Source organism: Triticum urartu, chromosome 4A, assembly GCF_056163025.1.
Source record: "Triticum urartu cultivar PI428250 chromosome 4A, HENAU_Tu73, whole genome shotgun sequence".
NCBI classification, from domain to species: domain Eukaryota; kingdom Viridiplantae; phylum Streptophyta; class Magnoliopsida; order Poales; family Poaceae; genus Triticum; species Triticum urartu.
In genome coordinates, this window is record NC_141876.1 from 453,954,552 (window position 1) to 453,976,053 (window position 21,502).

A 21,502-nucleotide genomic window follows, 5' to 3' on the forward strand; every position below is an offset into this window, starting at 1 on the left:
ATACAAAGGGGTGGGCACAATTGCAGTGGCGGCCAGGCGGATTTTGCCAGCATCTTCTTCTCCAGAAGTTGCAAGATACGTTACATAAAGGCAACCCCTGACGTGCGTAAATTACCCACCTCACAAGTCACAACCCTGTTGATGGAGACCTGGCCGTGCGAGGATCCTTCGCACATTCGCCCGCTTCAAACCTCAGATTCCCACTGTAAGTTGACATAAATTTCCAGTTTTAAGTTGTGCTGCCCCATTATCAGATTTCGCATCTGTTGGAGGTCATAAGTGGAAGAAGTATAAACAGCAATTTGAAGCTGTTCCCGAGTCCCCACTCTTCCTCCACTGCCTTCTTGGGAAACGGGCAGAAGAGTTCTCCTCCTTGCGGTTTCGAAAAAGGGCTCATCTTCGTCCTCCCAACACCAAACTCGCCCTGCCACCATCTCGATACTGCTTCCGCCATGGTTCAGATCAAGGAATTGTATCCTTTTTATCAAAGATATTTGTGTTCATGCAATATCGCTTTGTGTGCATGATCTCCTACTTTTATTTTCATTTTGTTAACTCATGTGCTTTCGTCGATTTGCCGGACCTTGACTATGATCCTGCACTAAGCCGAATCATCATGCCTATGTCGATGGAGGAGGTATGAAGAACCACCAAAGAAAGAATTTCAGAGGGTTTTTTTCAGTGTTTTGTTGTTGTGAGATGGTAATTGAGCTGAGACAGGTCGATTACTGTATTGCAGTATGAGATAGGGCTCAGCTACACCATCATCAAGATGGAGCAGCAGAATACAAATGGGAAGGAGGGCGTGGAGGTGCTGCAGCAGGTCCCTTTTGAGGATGACGAGCTCGGCGAGGGCCAATTCACCTCAAAAGTGTATCATCTGCAGAGGTTCGTACATATATACAGTCACCTAGTTTTGTTTATTGTACGTATATATACTAGTTCATGACATGATAAATTTCGCCGATTTCGTAGATAATACGTCCTAAGTTGTTTCAAGAAAAAGGCATAAAATTATGCCTATTTGGTAGTAAGGCCATTACAATCCTGTAACTTTTGTACTACTAGAGAGTCTTTGACAATGGATAATCATGAAAGGTAAGAACAAACCACTGGAAGCGAATAACTGGCTAATTAGAAATGCAATGCTAAGGGGTAAAAATCAAAGGTTGTAATCAGGACATTATGAAATGTAAGTTACCAGATTACTGGATCAACTAGGAGCAATTATTTTCCTTAAAAACTGTGTGCAGCAAAATTCCATCTTGGATGAAGGGCTTTGCATCCGCAAGTTCTCTCGCAGTGCATGAGGACTCCTGGTCCGCTTATCCAAAGAGCAGAACAGGTTAGCAAAGACCTTTCTTTTAACCAATTGTGAATCATATTTTGGCAATAATTATACACTTATCAGTTCTTTATAAACTAGTTCCATTTGTAACTTTGTATCCCCCTCCCTTTTACATGTTTTCCATGGATGCTGCTCTGACCCTCATCAGTAATCAAGGTACTGCAAGTAGAGAAATCATTTCGTTCTTCGAATCCTTCACAACTCAGTTCATCCAGCACTGCCAAATTATACTAACTTCATTATTCTTGATCATTTGTTACTATCATGCAGTGCCCTCTTTTTAGCAAGTGTTCCCTGACGATTGACACCGTGATAAGACCTGACAACGGCTGCTCTGAAAATGTAAGCACATTCAGTTGCCTCCTAGTCATTTTCAGTCCTTAGGACGAAAGGAAACGACACTAAGGTTGCCCTACAACCAGGCGCACAATTTAAACAGCCAGCAGCTAGCTGCAAGAGAGGTGGAGATCGTCGACATCGCGTCAGTATCGCGGGACTACTGGAGCAAGGTGATCACTGCTCCAAAAGTCGACCTCACAACATTCAAGTCCCAACGGACGGAGCGAGGCCCTCTTCTGAATGGGTGGATGGTATGCAGATTCTGAATCAGAGATCTATGTGCACTGCTACTGTCAAGTTTGACTGTACATGGGTCGCATTCGTTTCAGGATTCATGCCGTCCCGTGATGACCATATACAAGCTGGTGGTCATGGATGCTCCCATCTGGGGCTTGGGCGAACGGCTCGAAGACTGCCTCATCGCGGTACCTGCACTCCATATCTTGTCAAACTGCGCACCGCTTGATCTGAATCTGGCAGAGCGTGTGTCAATACTTCAGAAGCTCAGAGCTGACGCTCCATACCGTGCAGGGGGAGAGGGCGCTGTTTCTGGCGTGCCACCGGCTGTGCTTCGCGTGGATAGACGAGTGGTACGGCATGACCATGGAGCAGATCCGGGAGATGGAGAGGCACACGGACCTACTCCTCAAAAAGGTCAGCATATTGGGTTTTACTGCCTGTATCTATGTTCTTACGTTTTGGTTACTAACTGATGTTGCTGCAGACACTGAAAAAGGCTGCAAAACCTGGGAGCAAGCACGAGGGCAAGAGGAAGTCGCTCAAAGACGAAATCGCCGTTGTGGGGAGCTGCACCTAGTGCTGGTTCCGTGAGACGATCCGTTTATTTCAGTGTCCCATTTAGCTGAATTACCAAACCAGGAGGACATCTCAGGTTATGGGTGCATCGAAATATGGCTTAATTAACACTGTACATATATGTAAGCAGCCACTGAAGATGCTGCTGCTGTAGCCAAGGCATCATGGGCTGTAAGTGCGTCTGGTTTAATGTAAAGTATTGGATGATGGAATGCATTCTTTTTCCAAAAAAGAGGGTTTATACTCGGACCACTGCATTATAGAATGGAGAGCTCCTATTCCGCACCTTCGGCGCAGGAAAGGAGAGCTGGCGCTCACGAGCGCCCAAGCGGGCCGCGACCCAGCAATGCCAGTTCGCTCGCCTTCCCCCTGCTCGCTCCAGCTGCTCGTCCGCTCTCTTTGCAGGCTAGTTTTTTTTTCGTTTTTTGTGCTGTTGGTCTGGTATAAAAAAACCCGGTCGGTTTATTAATACTTTTTTTAAAAATTGTGAAATCAAAAAAGGTTTACAGATTTTATAAAAAAAAGTTCATCCATTTGAGAAAAGTTCATGAATTACAAAAAATATATGAAAATTTGGAAAGGTTCATAATAAAATGAAAAACTTTGCAAAATTGGAAAAAGTTCATCCATTTTGAAAAAAGGTAACAAATTATAAAAAGAATTTATAAATTTTGAAAAAAAATTCACGAATTTGAGAAAAGATCATCGATTTTGAAAAAAACTTTCATGAATTGAAAAAACATTCACGGATTTTCAAGAAAAAGTTCACGAATTTGAAGAAAGTTCTAAATTTTAAAAAGTTCAAACATTTTTGAAAAGTAATAAAATAAATAAAAAAGAGTAAAAAGCGAAGAAAAACAGGCCATAGAAAACCCAGAGTGTTCTTTTCAGGGTTACAAGTTGACGCACAACAAGAATACAAAACCAGTAGGTAGCCACGAACTGTGAGGTGTCCAGTTGGTTATCACAGTTAGTACTGAAATATGAGGTCTAGAGGTTGAAGCCCATGTATGACCATTTTTTTAAGTTTAAAGAAACGTAAAAAACTAACATAAATTGGCCAAGACCAGCCCCAAGGGGGGGGGGGGGGGGGTGTGCACCTCTTTCTAGAATAGCTTGTAACCGGCACGGAGGGGCGCCACCAAGTAAGAAAATGGGCATAGAATGCACACAACTCTAAATTATTACGTTCATTTATCAAACTTGTTGTTATAAATAATGGGCTAGGCACATATACAATTTCTGAAATCTAAAAAAAGCCCATCAATAAATGGCAAGATGTGGTTCTAAAGTTTAGTCCCATCCTAAAAGTTGGGGTGTGGGACCACTTTAGAGGCAAGGAACATTTGATATTTTCTATACGTTCCCTTCCGACCCGCTCGCGCGAGCGGCTCCGGAGGCGCCAACCCTAGCCCCGCGAGCGCCCCCCTCCTCGAGCTCCCTTGGCCGTCGCCACTGCCGGTGCCGGCGGCGGTGGCGGTGCCCGGCCATAAAAGGCGGCGGGCGATGTCTGGCGCGCCCTGACGGGCCTCCCACACGCGGGGGAGTGGCGTCAAGCGGGCGGCGCGGTGATCGCTCCAGCGATGAGGAGGGTGGCATGGCAGGCGGCGAGGTGCGCATGGGAAGGCGGAGCATAGCCGCGGGCTTGTGGAGGAGGTGTTGGTGCGCGTCGGCCCTCCCGGTCATGGAGGCGGCGAATCTCGGAGGGGATGGCGCGCCCTGTCATGGAGGCACCAGATCTCGGCCAGGTGGGCTGCGCTAGCGGCGGTCAGGAGCTGCTGCGGTGGACGGGGTGCGTTGTGCCTCCTGGTGAAGCCGGTGTGGGGGCTGCTGCTGGCGAGTGGAAGGAGGAAGAGATTGAGCGGTGTAGGATCTGAGATTGAGCTCGGAACAACGGCTCTTGGTTGGGAGCTCCACCCGACGGCGATGGTTTTCCTCTGTTCATGGGTTCCAGGCGTCGAGGGTTGCTCTCTGTGCGTGGCTGTCTAGCAGGAGTGGCGCATTCATCCATTGCTTGAGGAGCCGGGCGGCCCCTGGCCGTGTTGGTTTTGCGTCGGGTAGGTGGTCTGGAGTGGCTTTCCCCGGCTGCGCGGGAGGTGGATGTGAAGGAAATATGCCCTTGAGGCAATAATAAAATTGTTGTTTATATTTCCTTATATCATGATGCATTTTTATTATTCATGCTAGAATTGTATTAACCGGAAACTTAGTACATGTATGAATACATAGACAAAACAGAGTGTCCCTAGTATGCCTCTACTTGACTAGCTCGTTAATCAAAGATGGTTAAGTTTCCTGACCATAGACATGTGTTGTCATTTGATGAACGGGATCACATCATTAGAGAATGATGTGATGGACAAGACCCACCCGTTAGCTTAGCATTATGATTGTTTTGTTTTATTGCTATTGCTTTCTTCATGACTTATACATATTCCTCTGACTATGAGATTGTGCAACTCCCGAATACCGGAGGAACACCTTGTGTGCTATCGGACGTCACAATGTAACTGGGTGATTATAAAGATGCTCTACAGGTGTCTCCGAAGGTGTTTGTTGAGTTGGCATAGATCAAGATTAGGATTTGTCACTCCTTGTATCGGAGAGGTATCTCTAGGCCCTCTCGGTAATGCACATCACTATAAGCCTTGCAAGCAATGTGACTAATGAGTTAGTTGCGAGATGATGCATTACGGAACGAGTAAAGAGACTTGCCGGTAATGAGATTGAACTAGGTATGAGGATACCGACAATCGAATCACGGGCTAGTAACATACCGATGACAAAGGGAATGACGTATGTTGTTATGCGGTTTGACCGATAAAGATCTTCATAGAATATGTAGGAACCAATATGAGCATCCAGGTTCCGCTATTGGTTATTGACCGGAGATGTGTCTCGGTCATGTCTACTTAGTTCTCGAACCCATAGGGTCTGCACGCTTAACGTTCGATGATGATTTGTATTATGAGTTATGTGTTTTGGTGACCGAAGTTTGTTCAGAGTCCTGGATGAGATCACCGACATGACTAGGAGTCTCGAAATGGTTGAGAGGTAAAGATTTATATATTGAAAGGTAGTATTCGGACATCGGAATGGTTCCGAGTGATTCGGCTATGTTTCCGGAGTACCGAGGGGTTACCGAAACCCCCCGGCAAGTGTTGGGCCTACATGGGCCTAAAGGGAGAGAGAGGGAAGTCTGCGGGGGTGGCGCACGCCCCCTCCTAGGGAGTACGAATAGTACAAGGAGGAGGGGGCGCGGCCCCCTCCCTTTCCCTCTCCCTCTCCTTCCTATTCTCTTCGGCGGAGAAAGGAAGGGGGGATCCTACTTGGACTAGGAGTCCAAGTAGGACTCCCCACTTGGCGCGCCCCTCCTGGCCGCCGGCCTCCTCCTCCCCTTCCTTTCAATTTCTCTTAGCCGTGTGTGGTGCCCCCCTCCACAGTTTACTCCTCCGATCATAGCGTCGTATTGCTTAGGCGAAGCCCTGTGCGGATCACATCACCATCACCGTCACTATGCCGTTGTGCTGATGGAACTCTCCCTCGACCCTCTACTAGATCAAGAGTCCGAGGGACGTCATCGAGTTGAACGTGTGTTGAACACGGAGGTGTCGTACGTTCGGTACTTGGATCGGTTGGATCATGAAGACGTTCGACTACATCAACCGTGTTAACCTAACGCTTCCGCTTTCGGTCTACGAGGGTACGTGGACACACTCTCCTCGTCTCGTTGCTATGCATCTCCTAGGTAGATCTTGTGTGATCATAGGTTTTTTTTTAAATTACATGCTATGTTCCCCAACAGGATGATGGTCTAAGTGCCCTTGGCCGTGCTGGGCGCCGATGTTCTGCGATGTTACATCCATGATGGCAAGGTGTTGCGGTGGCGGCGATGTGATCCTTTACTGATGAGTGGCCCAATTCGTTGCGAGGCATGGGAGGTGGGCGACATTACAAATGAAAATCTTGCCCGTCTTTGGTCGGTGCTGGCGACGATGACGCATGTGGGTATCGTTCACCTCCTTGGAGGCATTGCTACGGTGTGTCACCATCTTCCCCCTCTTGTTCGGATTGTCGTCTTCGGGCGAAAGCCTAGGTCTTGGACTAGCGATGGCGACATGATACGTCTCCAACGTATCTATAATTTATGAAGTATTCATGCCATTTTTACAATATTTTTATACGATTTTGGTATGATTTGATTAGAACTAACCTGGACTGACACTGTTTTCAGCAGAACTACCGTGGTGTTGTTTTTGTGCAGAAATAAAAGTTCTCAGAATGCGATGAAAATCAACGGAGAATTTTTCTAGAAAATATAAAAAATAATGGAACAAAAATCTACCGGAGGGGAGTCCCGTGGGCCCCACGAGGGTGGGGGGCGCGCCCACCCCCTGGGCACGCCCTTGTTCCTCGTGGACTTCCCGTGAGGCCCCCTGACTTGTTCTCGATGCCAACCTCTCCTATGAATGCCCAAACATTTGGAAAATAACCTAGATCGGAAGTTCCACCGCCGCAAGCCTCTGTAGCCACGAGAAATCAATCTAGGCCCTCTCTGGCACCCTGCTGGAGGGAGCCATCATCACCGAAGGGCATGGAGGAGGATCCCAGAGGGGCCATCATCACCATGAAGGCCAAGGACCAGAGGGGGAACTTCTCCCCATCCAGGGGGAGGCCATGGAGGAGGAAGCACAAGGGAGAGAACCTCTCCTCCTCTCTCTCGGTGGTGCCAGAGTGCCATCGGGAGGGGAATCATCGCCGCGGTGACCGTCTTCATCAACATCACCATCATCATCACCATCCTCATCTCTTTTACGCGGTCCACTCTCCCGCACCCCGCTGCAATCCCTACTTGAAAATGGTGCTTTATGCCACATATTATGATCCAATGATGTGTTGCCATCCTATGATGTTTTGAGTAGATATCCTTTGTCTTTAGGTTGATTGATGATCTAGATTGGTACGAGTTGTATGTTTTATTTTGATGATGTCTTGTTGTGCCCTCTGTGTCGTGCAAGCGTGAGGGATTCCCACTGTAGGGTGTCACAATATGTTCATGATTCGCTTATAGTGGGTTGCTTGAGTGACAGAAGCATAAACCTGAGTAAGGGGGTTGTTGCATATGGGATAAAGGGGACTTGATGCTTTAATGCTATGGTTGGGTTTTACCTTAATGATCTTCAGTAGTTGCGGATGCTTGCTAGAGTTCCAATCATAAGTGCATATGATCCAAGAAGAGAAAGTATGTTAGCTTATGCCTCCCCCTCATATGAAATTGCACTGACGACTACCGGTCTTGTTAACAATTGCCTGAGACAATTCCGCACACCGATCCATCATTATTCCACACTCGCTATTTATAATATTTAGCAATATATTCTAAGTTTATGATAACAACACCTACTTTTATGTTTTAGCTCTCCGATATCATGCAAAGTTATCCTCTTCATACCCACAACGTAGTTTTATTTCTCGTTTCTAGTTGGAAGCAAATGTTCGGTGTACGTAGAGTCGTATCAGTGGCAGATAGGGCTTGAGAGAATATTGATCTTACCTTTAGCTCCTTGTGGGTTCGACACTCCATACTTATCACTTCCACCATTGGGAATTGCTACGATGATTCCCTGCACTTGGGGATTATCAAGCTCTTTTCTGGCGCCGTTGCCGGGGAGCAATAGCGTGGGGTTGATATTCTTGTGTATGCTTGTTTGCTTTATTCACTAAGTAGATTTTGTTTTTCCTTTTTTGTTTCTGTTTAGTTGTGGGTGAAACATACAAAAAAGATTTAAAAGAATGAAAATACAAAAAAAATTACTTGCCTCTCATACCTAAAAAGTTTTTCAATAAGAGAAGTGATTGGAAGGTTATGCATTGGAGAAATGAGGGTCGACCTTGAACACTTGTGTTCATGCTCATGGAAACAATGTAAAAAAATTCATGGAAGCTTCTCTGAAAATAATTATCCCCTTGTATATATCCATTGTATTATAAAAATAATGTGCCAAGCCTTGGTTTTAGGATGATTAGATTGCTTGTTTACTTTGTGCAGTACAAAAACAGAAACTTTAGCTGTAGCGCGTGATTTTACATTTTTTTACTGAAAAGTCAAATGGGTTTGAAACTTTTTGCACATTACTTCTGTAAAAATTGTTTAAATTTTCATATATTTTTTATAATTTTTTGGAATTATAGAAGTTTACTAAACTTCCAGATTACTACAGACTATCCTGTTTTTGACAGATTCTGTTTTCCATGAGTTGTTCGCTTATTTTGATGAATCTATGGGTAGTATCCGGGGGTATGAACCATGGTGAAGTTGGAATACAGTAGGTATAGTTCTAATATGAAATTGGAATAAGTTTGCAACAGTACCTAAAGGTAGTGATTTACTTTATTCACGCTAACGGATCTCACAAAGTTTTTGTTAAAGTTTTGTGTGGATGAAGTGTTCGAAGATCGAGGAGCTATCAATATGAAAAGAATAAAGAGAGGAAAGAGCTCAAGCTTGGGGATTCCCAAGGCACCCCAAGTAAATATTTCAAGGATACTCAAACATCTAAGCTTGGGGATGCCCCGGTTGGCATCCCATCTTTCTTCTTCAACAATTATCGGTATACCTCAGTTTTTGTTATGTTCACATAATTTGTGTCCTTTGTGTTTTTGTTTTTCCTTTAAGAACTATGATAGTATGAGATAGCCCTTTATTGATTTATAGAATACTTCATGTGCTTCACTTATATCTTTTAAGTATGATCTTATAGAATTGCCCTTTGTGCTTCACTTAAATCTTTTGAGTATGGTTTTACAGAATGCTTCGTGTGCTTCACTTATATATTTTGAGCTTGGATATTGGTTAGTCTATATTAATTGTAGAATGTTCCATGAAATTAACTTATATCTTTTGGAGTATGAATAATAATATAATCTAAAGTGGATTTGGAAGAGTGTCAACTTTAGTCAGTAATGCTCCCACTATTTGGAATGAGAAGAATTTTGCTTATGTGAAGACTAGTAAAATTTCTATGCTTGTAGATCATGAACAAAATGCTTTATGTGATGGATATTGTTGAACTCATTCATGATGCTACTGAAAATTATTATGAGGGAGGAATGCATGCTTGTAGGGGTTGCAATGATATCAAGTTTCCTCTCTATGTGGTTAAAGTTTTGAAGTTATACTTGTTTTGCCTTCCTATGCTAGTTGATTCTTGTTCCCATAAATTGTGTTCTCACAAAATCCCTAGGCATAGGAAGTGGGTTAGGTTTAAATGTGCTAGTCATATTCTTCATTATTCTCTCTTTATGTTTCAATTCTTATCTTTTATGTGAGCATCATTGAAATCATCATGCCTAGCTAAAAGGCATTAAAGAAAAGCGCTTGTTGGGAGACAACCCAATATTTACCCTTACTGTTTTTGTGTGTTCTCATGATTAAGCTACTATATTAATTATGTATTATAGCTTTTGTTTCAATAAAGTTCCAAGTAAGACCTTTGGGAAGACTTGGGTGAAAGTTAATGTGATCTTGCTGTAAAAAACAAAAACTTTGCGCTCACGAGATTAGCTGTCATTTTTACGGAAGAGTACGATTGAGTTGATTCTTTTTTCAGAAGATTAATAGACAATTTTTTCACTTCCATCAATTTATTTCATAATTTTTGGAGTAGCAGAAGTATGGTTGGTGTTCAGATCATTACATATTGTTCTGTTTCTGACAGATTCTGTTTTCATTGCATAGTTTGCTTGTTTTCTAGTTTCTATGGCTTATATTTCTCAATATAAATTGTAGAAATGATATGGTACAGTAGTCATTGTGTGAGAACAATTATGAACCTTGTCTTTGAAAGTACCAAATTGAATGGTTTACTCTTTATCATACTAACCTATCTCACGAAGTTCCGTTAAGTTTTGTGTGATTGAAGTTTTCAAGCTTTGGGTGAGATATCGATATGAGGAGAATAAGGAGTGGAAATACCATAAGATTGGGGATGCACCCAAAGGTAATATTCAAGGAAGACTCAAGCGCCTAAGCTTGGCGATGCCCCGAAAGGCATCCCCTCTTTCGTCTTCAAAACAATCGGTATACCTTATTCGGAGCTATATTTTTATTCGTCACATGATATGTGTCTTGCTTGGAGAGTATTTTCAATTTTACTTGCTGTTTAAATAAAATCATTGGATCTAAAATCTTGAATGAAAAAGAATCCTCGCATGGCTATTTAATTATTTGACTACTCAGTATTCTTCACTTATATCTTTTTGGAGTAGTTTGTCATTTACTCACGTGCTTCACATATATCCTATGAGTAAATGGTTGAATGAACTGAATATCATAAATTTGAATTTATATACTTTTCATATGCTTACAACATGGGGAGTAATGAGTTCAGACACAATAAGTATAGGTAGTAAACTTATTGGAAGTTAGCAAACGCAGAATTGGTCACTTGAACAATTCATGAAAGAATATTGAAGGAAGAGAGATTTTACATATAAATATACTATCTTGGACATCTTTTGTAATTGTGAGCACTCATTAAAATATGACATGCTGAAAAGTTGATGTTGGACAAGGAAGACAACTTAATGGGTTATGTTTTCCTATATTCAAAACGTTATATTGTCTTGGATCATCCAACATGTTGAGCTTGCCTTTCCCCCTCATGCTAGCCAAATTCTTTGCACCAAGTAGAAATACTACTTGTGCTTCTGAATATCCTTAAACCCAGTTTTTCCATGAGAGTCCACCATATCTACCTATGGATTGAGTAAGATCCTTCAAGTAAGTTGTCATTGTTGCAAGCAATAAAAATTGCTCTCTAAATATGTATGATCTATTAGTGTGGAGAAAATAAGCTGTATACGATCTTGTGATGTGGAAGAAATAAAAGCGACGGACTGCATAATAAAGGTCCATATCACAAGTGGCAATATAAAGTGACGTCCTTTTGCACTAAGATTTCGTGCATCCAACCATAAAAACACATGACAACCTCTGCTTCCCTCTACGAAGGGCCTATCTTTTATTTTTGTCCTATACTTTATACAAGAGTCATGGTGGTCATCACCTTTCCTTTTTACACGTTTTCCTTTGGCAAGCACCTTGTGTTGGAGCGATCCGGATATATATATATATATCCACTTGGATGTAGGTTTTCATAAATTATTATTGTTGACATTACCCTTGAGGTAAAAGGTTGGGAGGCGAAACTATAAGCCCCTATCTTTCTCTCTGTCCGATTAAAACTTTGAACCCACAAATATCACATGAGTGTTAGCAATTGTGAAAGATTAAATGATAGTTGAGTATGCGGAGTTTGCTGAATCAAAGCTCTTACATAGACCCTTCCCGAAAATAAGATGAATTACAATTGTTTGATGACTAAGAGCACGGTTTGTTAGTTTTCAAGAAAGTTTATGATCTATACTTTAACATGTGAATAGCTTGTTACTTGATCATGAAAAGTTTTATGAGATGAGCTACTGTTATGACATATTATGATGCTAGAAAAGGTGATTGAAATTATCATTGATCAAACTTGTGCACTTGCTAGCATTCACACTTCATAAATTATTTCTTTTATCATTTACCTACTCGAGGACGAGCAGGAATTAAGCTTGGGGATGCTGATACGTCTCCACCGTATCTATAATTTATGAAGTATTCATGCCATGTTTACAATAGTTTTATATGATTTTGGTATGATTTGATTAGAACTAACCCAGACTGACGCTGTTTTCAGCAAAACTACCATGGTGTTGTTTTTGTGCAGAAATAAAAGTTCTTGGAATGCGATGAAAATCAACGGAGGATTTTTCTAGAAAATATAAAAAATACTGGAACAAAAATCTACCGGAGGGGAGTTCCGTGGGACCCACGAGGGTGGGGGGCGCGCCCACCCCCCTGGGCGCGCCCCTGCCTCGTGGACTTCCCGTGGGGCCCCCTGACTTGTTATCGACGCCAACCTCTCCTATAAATGCCCAAACCTTCGGAAAATAACCTAGATCGGAAGTTCCACCATCGCAAGCCTCTGTAGCCACGAGAAATCAATCTAGGCCCTCTCTGGCACCCTGCCGGAGGGGGCCATCATCACCGGAGGGGATGGAGGAGGATCCCGGAGGGGCCATCATCACCATGAAGGCCAAGGACCAGAGGGGGAACCTCTCCCCATCCAGGGGGAGGCCATGGAGGAGGAAGCACAAGGGGGAGAACCTCTCCTCCTCTCTTTCGGTGGTGCCGGAGTGCCATCGGGAGGGGAATCATCGCCGCGGTGATCGTCTTCATCAACATCAACATCATCATCACCATCCTCATCTCTTTTACGCGGTCCACTCTCCCGCACCCCGCTGCAATCCCTACTTGAACATGGTGCTTTACGCCACATATTATGATCCAATGATGTGTTGCCATCCTATGATGTTTTGAGTAGATATCCTTTGTCTTTGGGTTGATTGATGATCTAGATTGGTACGAGTTGTATGTTTTATTTTGGTGCTATCCTATTGTGCCCTCCGTGTCGCGCAAGAGTGAGGGATTCCCGATGTAGGGTGTTGCAATACGTTCATGATTCACTTATAGTGGGTTGCTTGAGTGACAGAAGCATAGACCCGAGTAAGGTGGTTGTTGCGTATGGGATAAAGGGGACTTGATGCTTTAATGCTATGGTTGGGTTTTACCTTAATGATCTTTAGTAGTTGCGGATGCTTGCTAGAGTTCCAATCATAAGTGCATATGATCCAAGAAGAGAAAGTATGTTAGCTTATGCCTCTCCCTCGTATGAAATTGCAATGACGACTACCAGTCTTGTTAACAATTGCCTGAGACATTTCCGCACACCGATCCATCATTATTCCACACTCGCTATTTATAATATTTAGTAATATATTCTAACTTTATGATAACAGCACCTACTTTTATGTTTTAGCTCTCCGATATCATGCAAAGTTATCCTCTTCATACCCACAACGTAGTTTTATTTCTCGTTTCTAATTGGAAGCAAACGTTCGGTGTACGTAGAGTCGTATCAGTGGCAGATAGGGCTTGTGAGAATATTGATCTTACCTTTAGCTCCTTGTGGGTTCGACACTCCATACTTATCACTTCCACCATTGGGAATTGCTACGATGATTCCCTGCACTTGGGTATTATCACGGCGTTGTTGCGTCGTTTCTCTGTTGGCAGCATCGGGTGTGGAGACATCGCTTTGTGATTCTGTAATGCGGTCCTCCGGTGCATGTGTTTGTCCGACTGGAGGTTCTGGGCACAATGTATGCCATTGCCGGTGAGCTCAAGATGGTGGCTTTCTTGGGACCAGCCGAGTCCCTCCAACTACTCGACATCTCCTCTTTGGCATTCAAGGGTGGTTGGTGCATCGACTAGGTAGTCCAATTGAAGTTGTTTCTCTTCGAGATGATCGGTGTTGGTCGCGACGCGGCTATGTTGCTCTGGTTAGGGTAGGCGCCTTTGTGTTGTGTATGTAATGTGTGCAGAGGCTTTTCTTCGAATTAGCTTGGGTGTGGTGTTTGTCTACATTTGTTGTTCGCAACGAGTTGTAGCTTATTGTAATTGTCTTCTGCCTTCTATAAAAATATGGTACACCTTTGGCGTACTCTTGAAAAAGAGACCACTTCAGAGCAGCTACAGCCAGACTTGGCAAACCCGACTGCCCATACGGCCGCCGGCGTGTCCGCGGACAGCGCCCGACGCCCCTCATATGGGTTGTCGCACATCTACAAACCTCAAATCTATGCAACCATGCATGTCGACCATATGATACAAACTGTCCGAATTCAATAGTTTAAAACAAAGCAAAGCAAAGCATAGTTCAACAATGCGGACATGCCAAAATGAAATTAAAGTCTGAGCATGAGGGATGCTTTGCTTGCTGGTCGGATCACTGGCCGGACCCATTGATACGTCCATTTTGCATCATGCTTTTATATTGATATTTATTGCATTGTGGGTTGTTATTACACATTATATCACAATACTTCTGCCTATTCTATCTTATTTTATAAGGTTTACATGAAGAGGGAGAATGCCGGCTAGAATTCTGGACTAGAAAATGAGCAAATATTAGAGATATATTCTGCACAACTCCAAAAGTCCCAAAACTTCACAGAGCATGTTTTTGGAATATATAAAAAAATATTGGGCAAAGAAAGTACCAGAGGGGGGCCACTAGCCAGCCACAAGGGTGGAGGGCGTGCCCCGACCTTGTGGGCCCCCTGGTAGGCCTCCGATGCCCATCTTTGGCTATATGGTATGTTTTGACCTGGAAAAAAAATCAGAAGAAAGCTTTTGGGATGAAGCGCCGTCGTTTCAAGGCGGAACCTAGGCAGAACCAATCTAGGGCTCCGGCGGAGCTGTTCTGCCGGGGAAACATCCATCCGGGAGGGGGAAATCATCGCCATCATCATCACCATCGATCCTCTCATCGAGCGGGGGTCAATCTCCATCAACATCTTCACCAGCACCATCTCATCTCAAACCCTAGTTCATCTCTTGTATTCGATCTTGGTCCCAAAACCTTAGATTGGTACCTATGGGTTGCTAGTAGTGTTGATTACTCCTTGTAGTTGATGGTTGGTTTATTCGGTGGAAGATTATATTTTCAGATCCTTAATGATAATTAATACTCCTCTAATCTTGATTATGAATATGCTTTGTGATTAGTTATGTTTGTTCCCGAGGACATGGGAGAAGTATTGTTATAAGTAATCACTAGTACAAATGCCCGTGCGTTGCACCAGGCAAAAAAACAAATATAAGATGCTCCATGTGACATTATGCAACACTTTTTTAATCTAATTATTTGAAACACCGGAAATAAGGTTACACTGAGTATTTCTTTTTGGACTTTGAAATTTGGACGTACCCTAACAATGTTTGTCATGTCCTATTTCATCTCATCATTTTTATTTCATCTTGTGAAAAAGTAGTCGTGTATGAAATATTGTAGCAAACATGCCCGTGCGTTGCAACGGGAGAAAAAAAGTATGCTTCTAGCATAATAAGTGATGACCCACAAGTATAGGGGATCTATCATAGTCCTTTCGATAAGTAAGAGTGTCGAACCCAACGAGGAGCAGAAGGAAATGATAAGCGGTTTTCAGTAAGGTATTCTCTGCAAGTACTGAAATAAGTGGTAACAAATAGTTTTGTGATAAGATAATTTGTAATGAGCAACAAGTAAAAAAAGTAAATAAAGTGCAGCAAGGTGGCCCAATCCTTTTTGTAGCAAAGGACAAGCCTGGACAAACTCTTATATAAGGAAAAGCGCTCCCGAGGACACATGGGAATATCGTCAAGCTAGTTTTCATCACGTTCATATGATTCACGTTCGGTACTTCGATAATTTTACATGTGGGTGGACCGGTGCTTGGGTGCTGTTCTTACTTGAAAAAGCATCCCACTTATGATTAACCTCTATTGCAAGCATCCGCAACTACAACAAAAGTATTAAGGTAAACCTAACCATAGCATGAAACATATGGATCCAAATCAGCCCCTTACGAAGCAACACATAAACTAGTGTTTAAGCTTCTGTCACTCTAGCAACCCATCATCTACTTATTACTTCCCAATGCCTTCCTCTAGGCCCAAATAATGGTGAAGTGTTATGTACTCGACGTTCACATAACACCACTAGAGGCTAGACAACATACATCTCATCAAAATATCGAACGAATACCAAATTCACATGACTAGTAATAGCAAGACTTCTCCCTTGTCCTCAGGAACAAACGTAACTACTCACAAAGCATATTCATGTTCATAATCAGAGGGGTAATAATATGCATAAAGGATCTGAACATATGATCTTCCACCAATTAAACCAACTAGCATCAACTACAAGGAGTAATTAACACTACTAGTAACCTACTAGCACCAATCCCGGACATGGACACAAGAATTGGATACAAGAGATGAACTAGGGTTTTGAGATGAGATGGTGCTGATGAAGATGTTGATGGAGATTGCCCTCTCCCGATGAGAGGAGCGTTGGTGATGACGATGGCCATGATTTCCCCCTCCGGGAGGGAAGTTTCCCCGGCAGAACAGCTCTGCCGGAGCCCTAGATTGGTTCAGCCAAGGTTCCGCCTCGTGGCGGCGGAGTTTCGTCCCGAAAGGTTGCTTCTCATTTTTTTCTCAACGAAAGACTTCATATAGTAGAAGATCTTCGTCGGAGAGCCACCAGGGGGCCCACGAGGTAGGGGGCGTGCCCTAGGGGGGAGGGGGGCGCCCCCACCCTCGTGGAAAGGGTGTGGGCCCCCTGGTCTTCATCTTTGGCGAGGATTTTTCGTTATTTATTATAAGGTATTACGTGGAGTTTCAGGACTTTTGGAGTTGTGCAGAATAGGTCTCTAATATTTGCTCCTTTTCCAGCCCAGAATTCCAGCTGCCGGTATTCTCCCTCCTTATGTAAACCTTGTAAAATAAGAGAGAATAGCCATAAGTATTGTGACATAATGTGAAATAACATCCCATAATGCAATAAATATCGATATAAAAGCATGATGCAAAATGGACGTATCAACTCCCCCAAGCTTAGACCTCGCTTGTCCTCAAGCGAAAGCCGATAACAATAAATATGTCCCCATGTTTAGAGGTAGAGGCGTCGATAAAAATAAAATACGGACATGAAGGCATCATGATTATTCTCATAACAACAACATATATAGATATTGTCATATGATTACTTATGTTCAAGTGATGATCTATTCACAATGCAAAAGTATGAATCAGAAACCTTATTGAGAACCAACAAACTATAACCTCAGTCATTGAAGCAATTGCAATTTATCATAACATCAGAAAGAGTCTATGTCAGAGCTAAAAAGCAAGTCGACATACTCAACTATCATCTAGTCCTTCATAGTTGCTAATACTCACGCAATACTTGTGGTTACGGAGTTTTAATCGGACACAGAGAAAGATAGGGGCTTATAGTTTCGCCCCACAACCTTTTACCTTGAGGGTAATGTCAACAATAATAACTCATGCCCCCCTACATCCAATTAGATATATATATATATATATATATATATCAGGTTCTTTCCAACATGCTGGGTTTGCCAAAGGATAAAATGAAAAAGGGAGAGGTGAAGATCACCATGACACTTGCATAAGGTAGAAGATAATAATAAAAGATAGGCCCTTCGCAGAGGGAAGCAGAGATTTCCGTGCACTTTTATGGTTGGATGCACAAAATCTTAATGCGAAAGAACGTCACTTTATATTGCCCCTTGTGATATGAACCTTTATTATGCAGTCCGTCACTTTTATTACTTCCACATCACAAGATCGTATAAAGCTTATTTCTCCCACACTAATCATACATATTTAGAGCAATTATTATTGCTTTGCACCGATGACAACTTACTTGAAGGATCTTACTCAATCCATAGGTAGATATGGTGGACTCTCATGGCAAAACTGGTTTAAGGGTATTCAGAAGCACAAGTAGTATCTCTACTTGGTGCTGAGAATTTGGCTAGCATGAGGGGAAAGGCAAGCTCAACATGTTGGATGATCCATGACAACATACTTTATCTCAGATATAAGAAAACATAACCCATTACATTGTCTTCCTTGTCCAACATCAACTCTTTAGCATGTCATATTTTGATGAGTGCTCCCAATCATAAAAGATGTCAATAATAGTATATTTATATGTGAAACCTCTCTTTCCTTATTACTTACTATTAATTGCAATGATGACCAAAGCTATGTCTGCCAACTCCCAACAACTTTTAATCATCACACTCTTCCTATGTGAAGTCATTACTATCAATAAGATCAATATGAACTTTTGTTTCTTCTTATTCTTTTTCTCATTTCTTTTATTCACCCAAGATCATAGCAAGAAAATCAAGCCCTTGACTCAACACTAATCTTTATTATATAGCTCACGGACTTGATTACATAGAGAGATCATAAGGCAAAACTCAAAACTAGATGATGCCATAAACTTTATTCTACTAGATCAAAATACTACTAATAGGATCGAACTAAGGAAAACGGTAAAGATAGGAGTTGTGATTGTGATACGATACCGGGGCACCTCCCCCAAGCTTGGCTATTGCCAAGGGGAGTGCCCATACCCATGTGATTATATCTCCTTGGTTGGTGAAGAAGGTGGAGGTGTTGTTGACTTAGTTGATGGCATAGACTTCTCCCTTAATTTGCACTTGAGGACGGCATTTTGATCCCTCAGATCATCAATCTCCCACTCCAGGGTTAATATCTTTTTGCATAGGTCCTGCTTATTTTCCTGCAAGAGACGAAAAGGGATAAACTCGAATTTTTGTTTCTTTACCCTATCAGGGAGACTTGACTTTTTGAACTCCACGTGCATATCCCCAGGTTGAGGTAATGGGGCTTCATCTTCATCTGAGCTCGTCTCCTCCTTCCCATTGGGCTCATAGTCCTCTTCTTCCTCCGTGGTCCAACCATCGTGCTCCACATCTCCATAGACCTTAGGATTAGCTAAGTAATCATCCACATAGCTTTCTCCTTCCGAATCTTGGGAAGACATGTTGATCTAATCTGCAGCGGGACAGCTCGAAACAAAAATAGAGGATAATTGCGTGATATAGGAGTCAAAACCTTCGGGAGAATATATAGTGAATTTTTACCGACCAAAATACGTATCGTGCAAGAAAACGGAGTCCGGAAGGCACACGAGGTGCTCACGAGGTAGGGGGGATCCCAGGGGGTAGGGCGCGCCCTCCACCCTCGTGGGGCCCTCGTGTCCTTCCCAGACTGCTACTTAATTTTCTATTTTTCTAAATATTCCAAAACGGAGAAATATTGCCTTAAAAATTGTTTTGGAGTCGGTTTACTTACCGTACAACATACCTATTCCTTTTCGGAGTCTGAAACGTTCTGGAAAGTGTATCTTATGTATTCCTCCGGGGTTATGGTTTCAATAATATTGGTTTCAATATTTATGGGATTACCTGAGATATAATGTTTAATTCTCGGACCGTTTACCACCTTCGGATTTGCCTTCGAAGTTGTTGATTTTTATGGCACCGGAACGATAGACCTCCTCGATAACATAGGGGCCTTCCCATTTAGAGAGAAGTTTTGCTGCAAAAAATCTTAAACAAGAGTTGTATAGCAATACATAATCACCTACATTAAACTCACGCTTTTGTATCCTTTTGTCATGCCATCTTTTAACCTTTTCTTTAAACAACTTGGCATTTTTATAAGCTTGGGTTCTCCATTCATCAAGTGAGCTAATATCAAATAACCTCTTTTCACCGGCAAGTTTGAAATCATAGTTGAGCTCTTTAATAGCCCAATATGCACTACAAAAAAATACACTTCCGTGATGATACGTGTTTGTCATAGTAGGTCGCTTTTTTGTCATGCATGTACATCCATGACAAATTTATGACAGAACCAAGATAGTCATACCTGTGCTGTCGTAGAAGTGTTCCATGACATTACCAAAATTATCATCACGGAAGTGTCCACTTCCAGGATGATAAATCGCGCGTCACAGAAGTGCTTTAGTCAAGGGTGACCGACACGTGGCATCCACCGTAATGGAACGCCGTTAAGCTATCGGGTCAGGTTTTGGATCCGATAACCCGTTAACAGCCCCGACCAATGGGAAATTTCCACGTGTAAAATTCCTATTGGCCAAACGAAACACGTGTCAGTTCGTTAGTTGGTTAGATAGGCGCCTATGATACGTCAACACGTGGCACGGCCCAACAGAGGCCCATTCCTGTGAAAAGGACGTCCCGTTTGACTTGGTCAAAAGCTGGCGGGCCGACCCATGGAAAGCCTGTTAACGGCCTGTTCGCATATAGCCCATTTACAGCCCGCTAACCCAAGGCCTGTTACACCCTATCCGAATTAGGCCCAGTAGCGTCATCTGGGCCATACAATATGATTCCAACCCGTTTTCACTTCTGGCCCATGTATGGCCCATGACGTCTTTCGGCCCATATGAGGCCCTATGTAACTCTTGGCCTATTAACGGCACGTGGTGAAACTGACTCGTAATGAACAGTGTATCGCTTTACACCCATTAACGGCCCGTGGTGAAACTGGCCCGTAATGAACAGTGTATCACTTTATACCCATTAACGGCCCATTATTCCGTTGGGCCGTTTCCAGCCCATGCTATCTTTCGGCCTTCTCAGAGCCCATTTATTCTTGGGCTCATTTCCAGCATTCGTTTACTTACGGCCCGTTACTGTCATTTTCTGCTTGTGGGCCAAATTCAGCCCGTGGTTACAGTCGGCCCGTTTGTGGGCCGTTTTCATAGCGTCATCAAATACGGCCTATTAACGATGGTCTGTTACGGTCGGCCCATGAACGGACGATTCCAACTCTAGACCGTTTACGGCCATAATGCGGCCTTTTATTGGCCCATGTTTGGCCAATCGATCATACGGCCCGTATATGGCCCATTGATGATACGGCCCGTAGAAGGCCCATTGTTTCTACGGCCTGTAGAAGGCCTACTGTTTCTACGGCCCGTAAAAGGCCCACTGTTTCTACGGCCCGTAGGAGGCCCAGTGTCACTACAGTAAATATTAGCCCATGGTTATTGTGGCCTAGTTTTAAAAAATAGGTTATTGCAGCCACTAGTTAACCGCGGAAAAAGAACTGCAATGACTACAAGCAAACAAATAAACAAGACAACAAGGAAATAAATAAGCAAGCAACTAACGCTAGGTTATCACGACTATTACACATATTACATCCACTGGGCATCAAAGTTCGCCACCAGTGCAAATATAGGGAACAAAGCAACATATCATATACACTGGCTGTCAAAATTGGCCACCAGTGCAAATAAACGCGGCAACAAAACAAGATCATAACTGAAACAACTTCAGAAGAGCTCAAGAAACGTTATCCTGGGGTCAAGAAACAAGATCATAACTGAAACAAAACATAAACCATGCTGGCAATAAGCTTAGCAAGCTGATTAGCTTTGTCCTGTTTGGCGCTAAAATCCTCCAACG

At 42.9% G+C, this 21,502-nt stretch overlaps 1 protein-coding gene across 1 annotated transcript; it reads left to right on the top strand.

Annotated features, from left to right (window-relative positions):
* Positions 1–214: 214 nt before the first annotated feature.
* Positions 215–2,748, top strand: LOC125553951 (uncharacterized). Its single transcript, XM_048717591.2, has 10 exons — positions 215–472; positions 607–637; positions 740–888; positions 1,254–1,345; positions 1,497–1,504; positions 1,619–1,690; positions 1,771–1,938; positions 2,017–2,112; positions 2,219–2,341; positions 2,412–2,748. Exons 1-10 carry the CDS (start codon positions 453–455, stop codon positions 2,502–2,504), a joined length of 852 nt encoding a protein of 283 aa, XP_048573548.1. The 5' UTR covers positions 215–452; the 3' UTR covers positions 2,505–2,748.
* Positions 2,749–21,502: the final 18,754 nt, after the last annotated feature.

What these genes read in the sequence shown, in the direction of transcription:
- LOC125553951 (XM_048717591.2), top strand. Translation starts at nt 453, where the DNA reads ATGGTTCAGATCAAGGAATT. An exon ending in TGCCTATGTCGATGGAGGAG is followed by an intron (nt 638 to 739) that starts GTATGAAGAACC and finishes ACTGTATTGCAG; the next exon opens with TATGAGATAGGGCTCAGCTA. An exon ending in TCGAAGACTGCCTCATCGCG is followed by an intron (nt 2,113 to 2,218) that starts GTACCTGCACTC and finishes CATACCGTGCAG; the next exon opens with GGGGAGAGGGCGCTGTTTCT.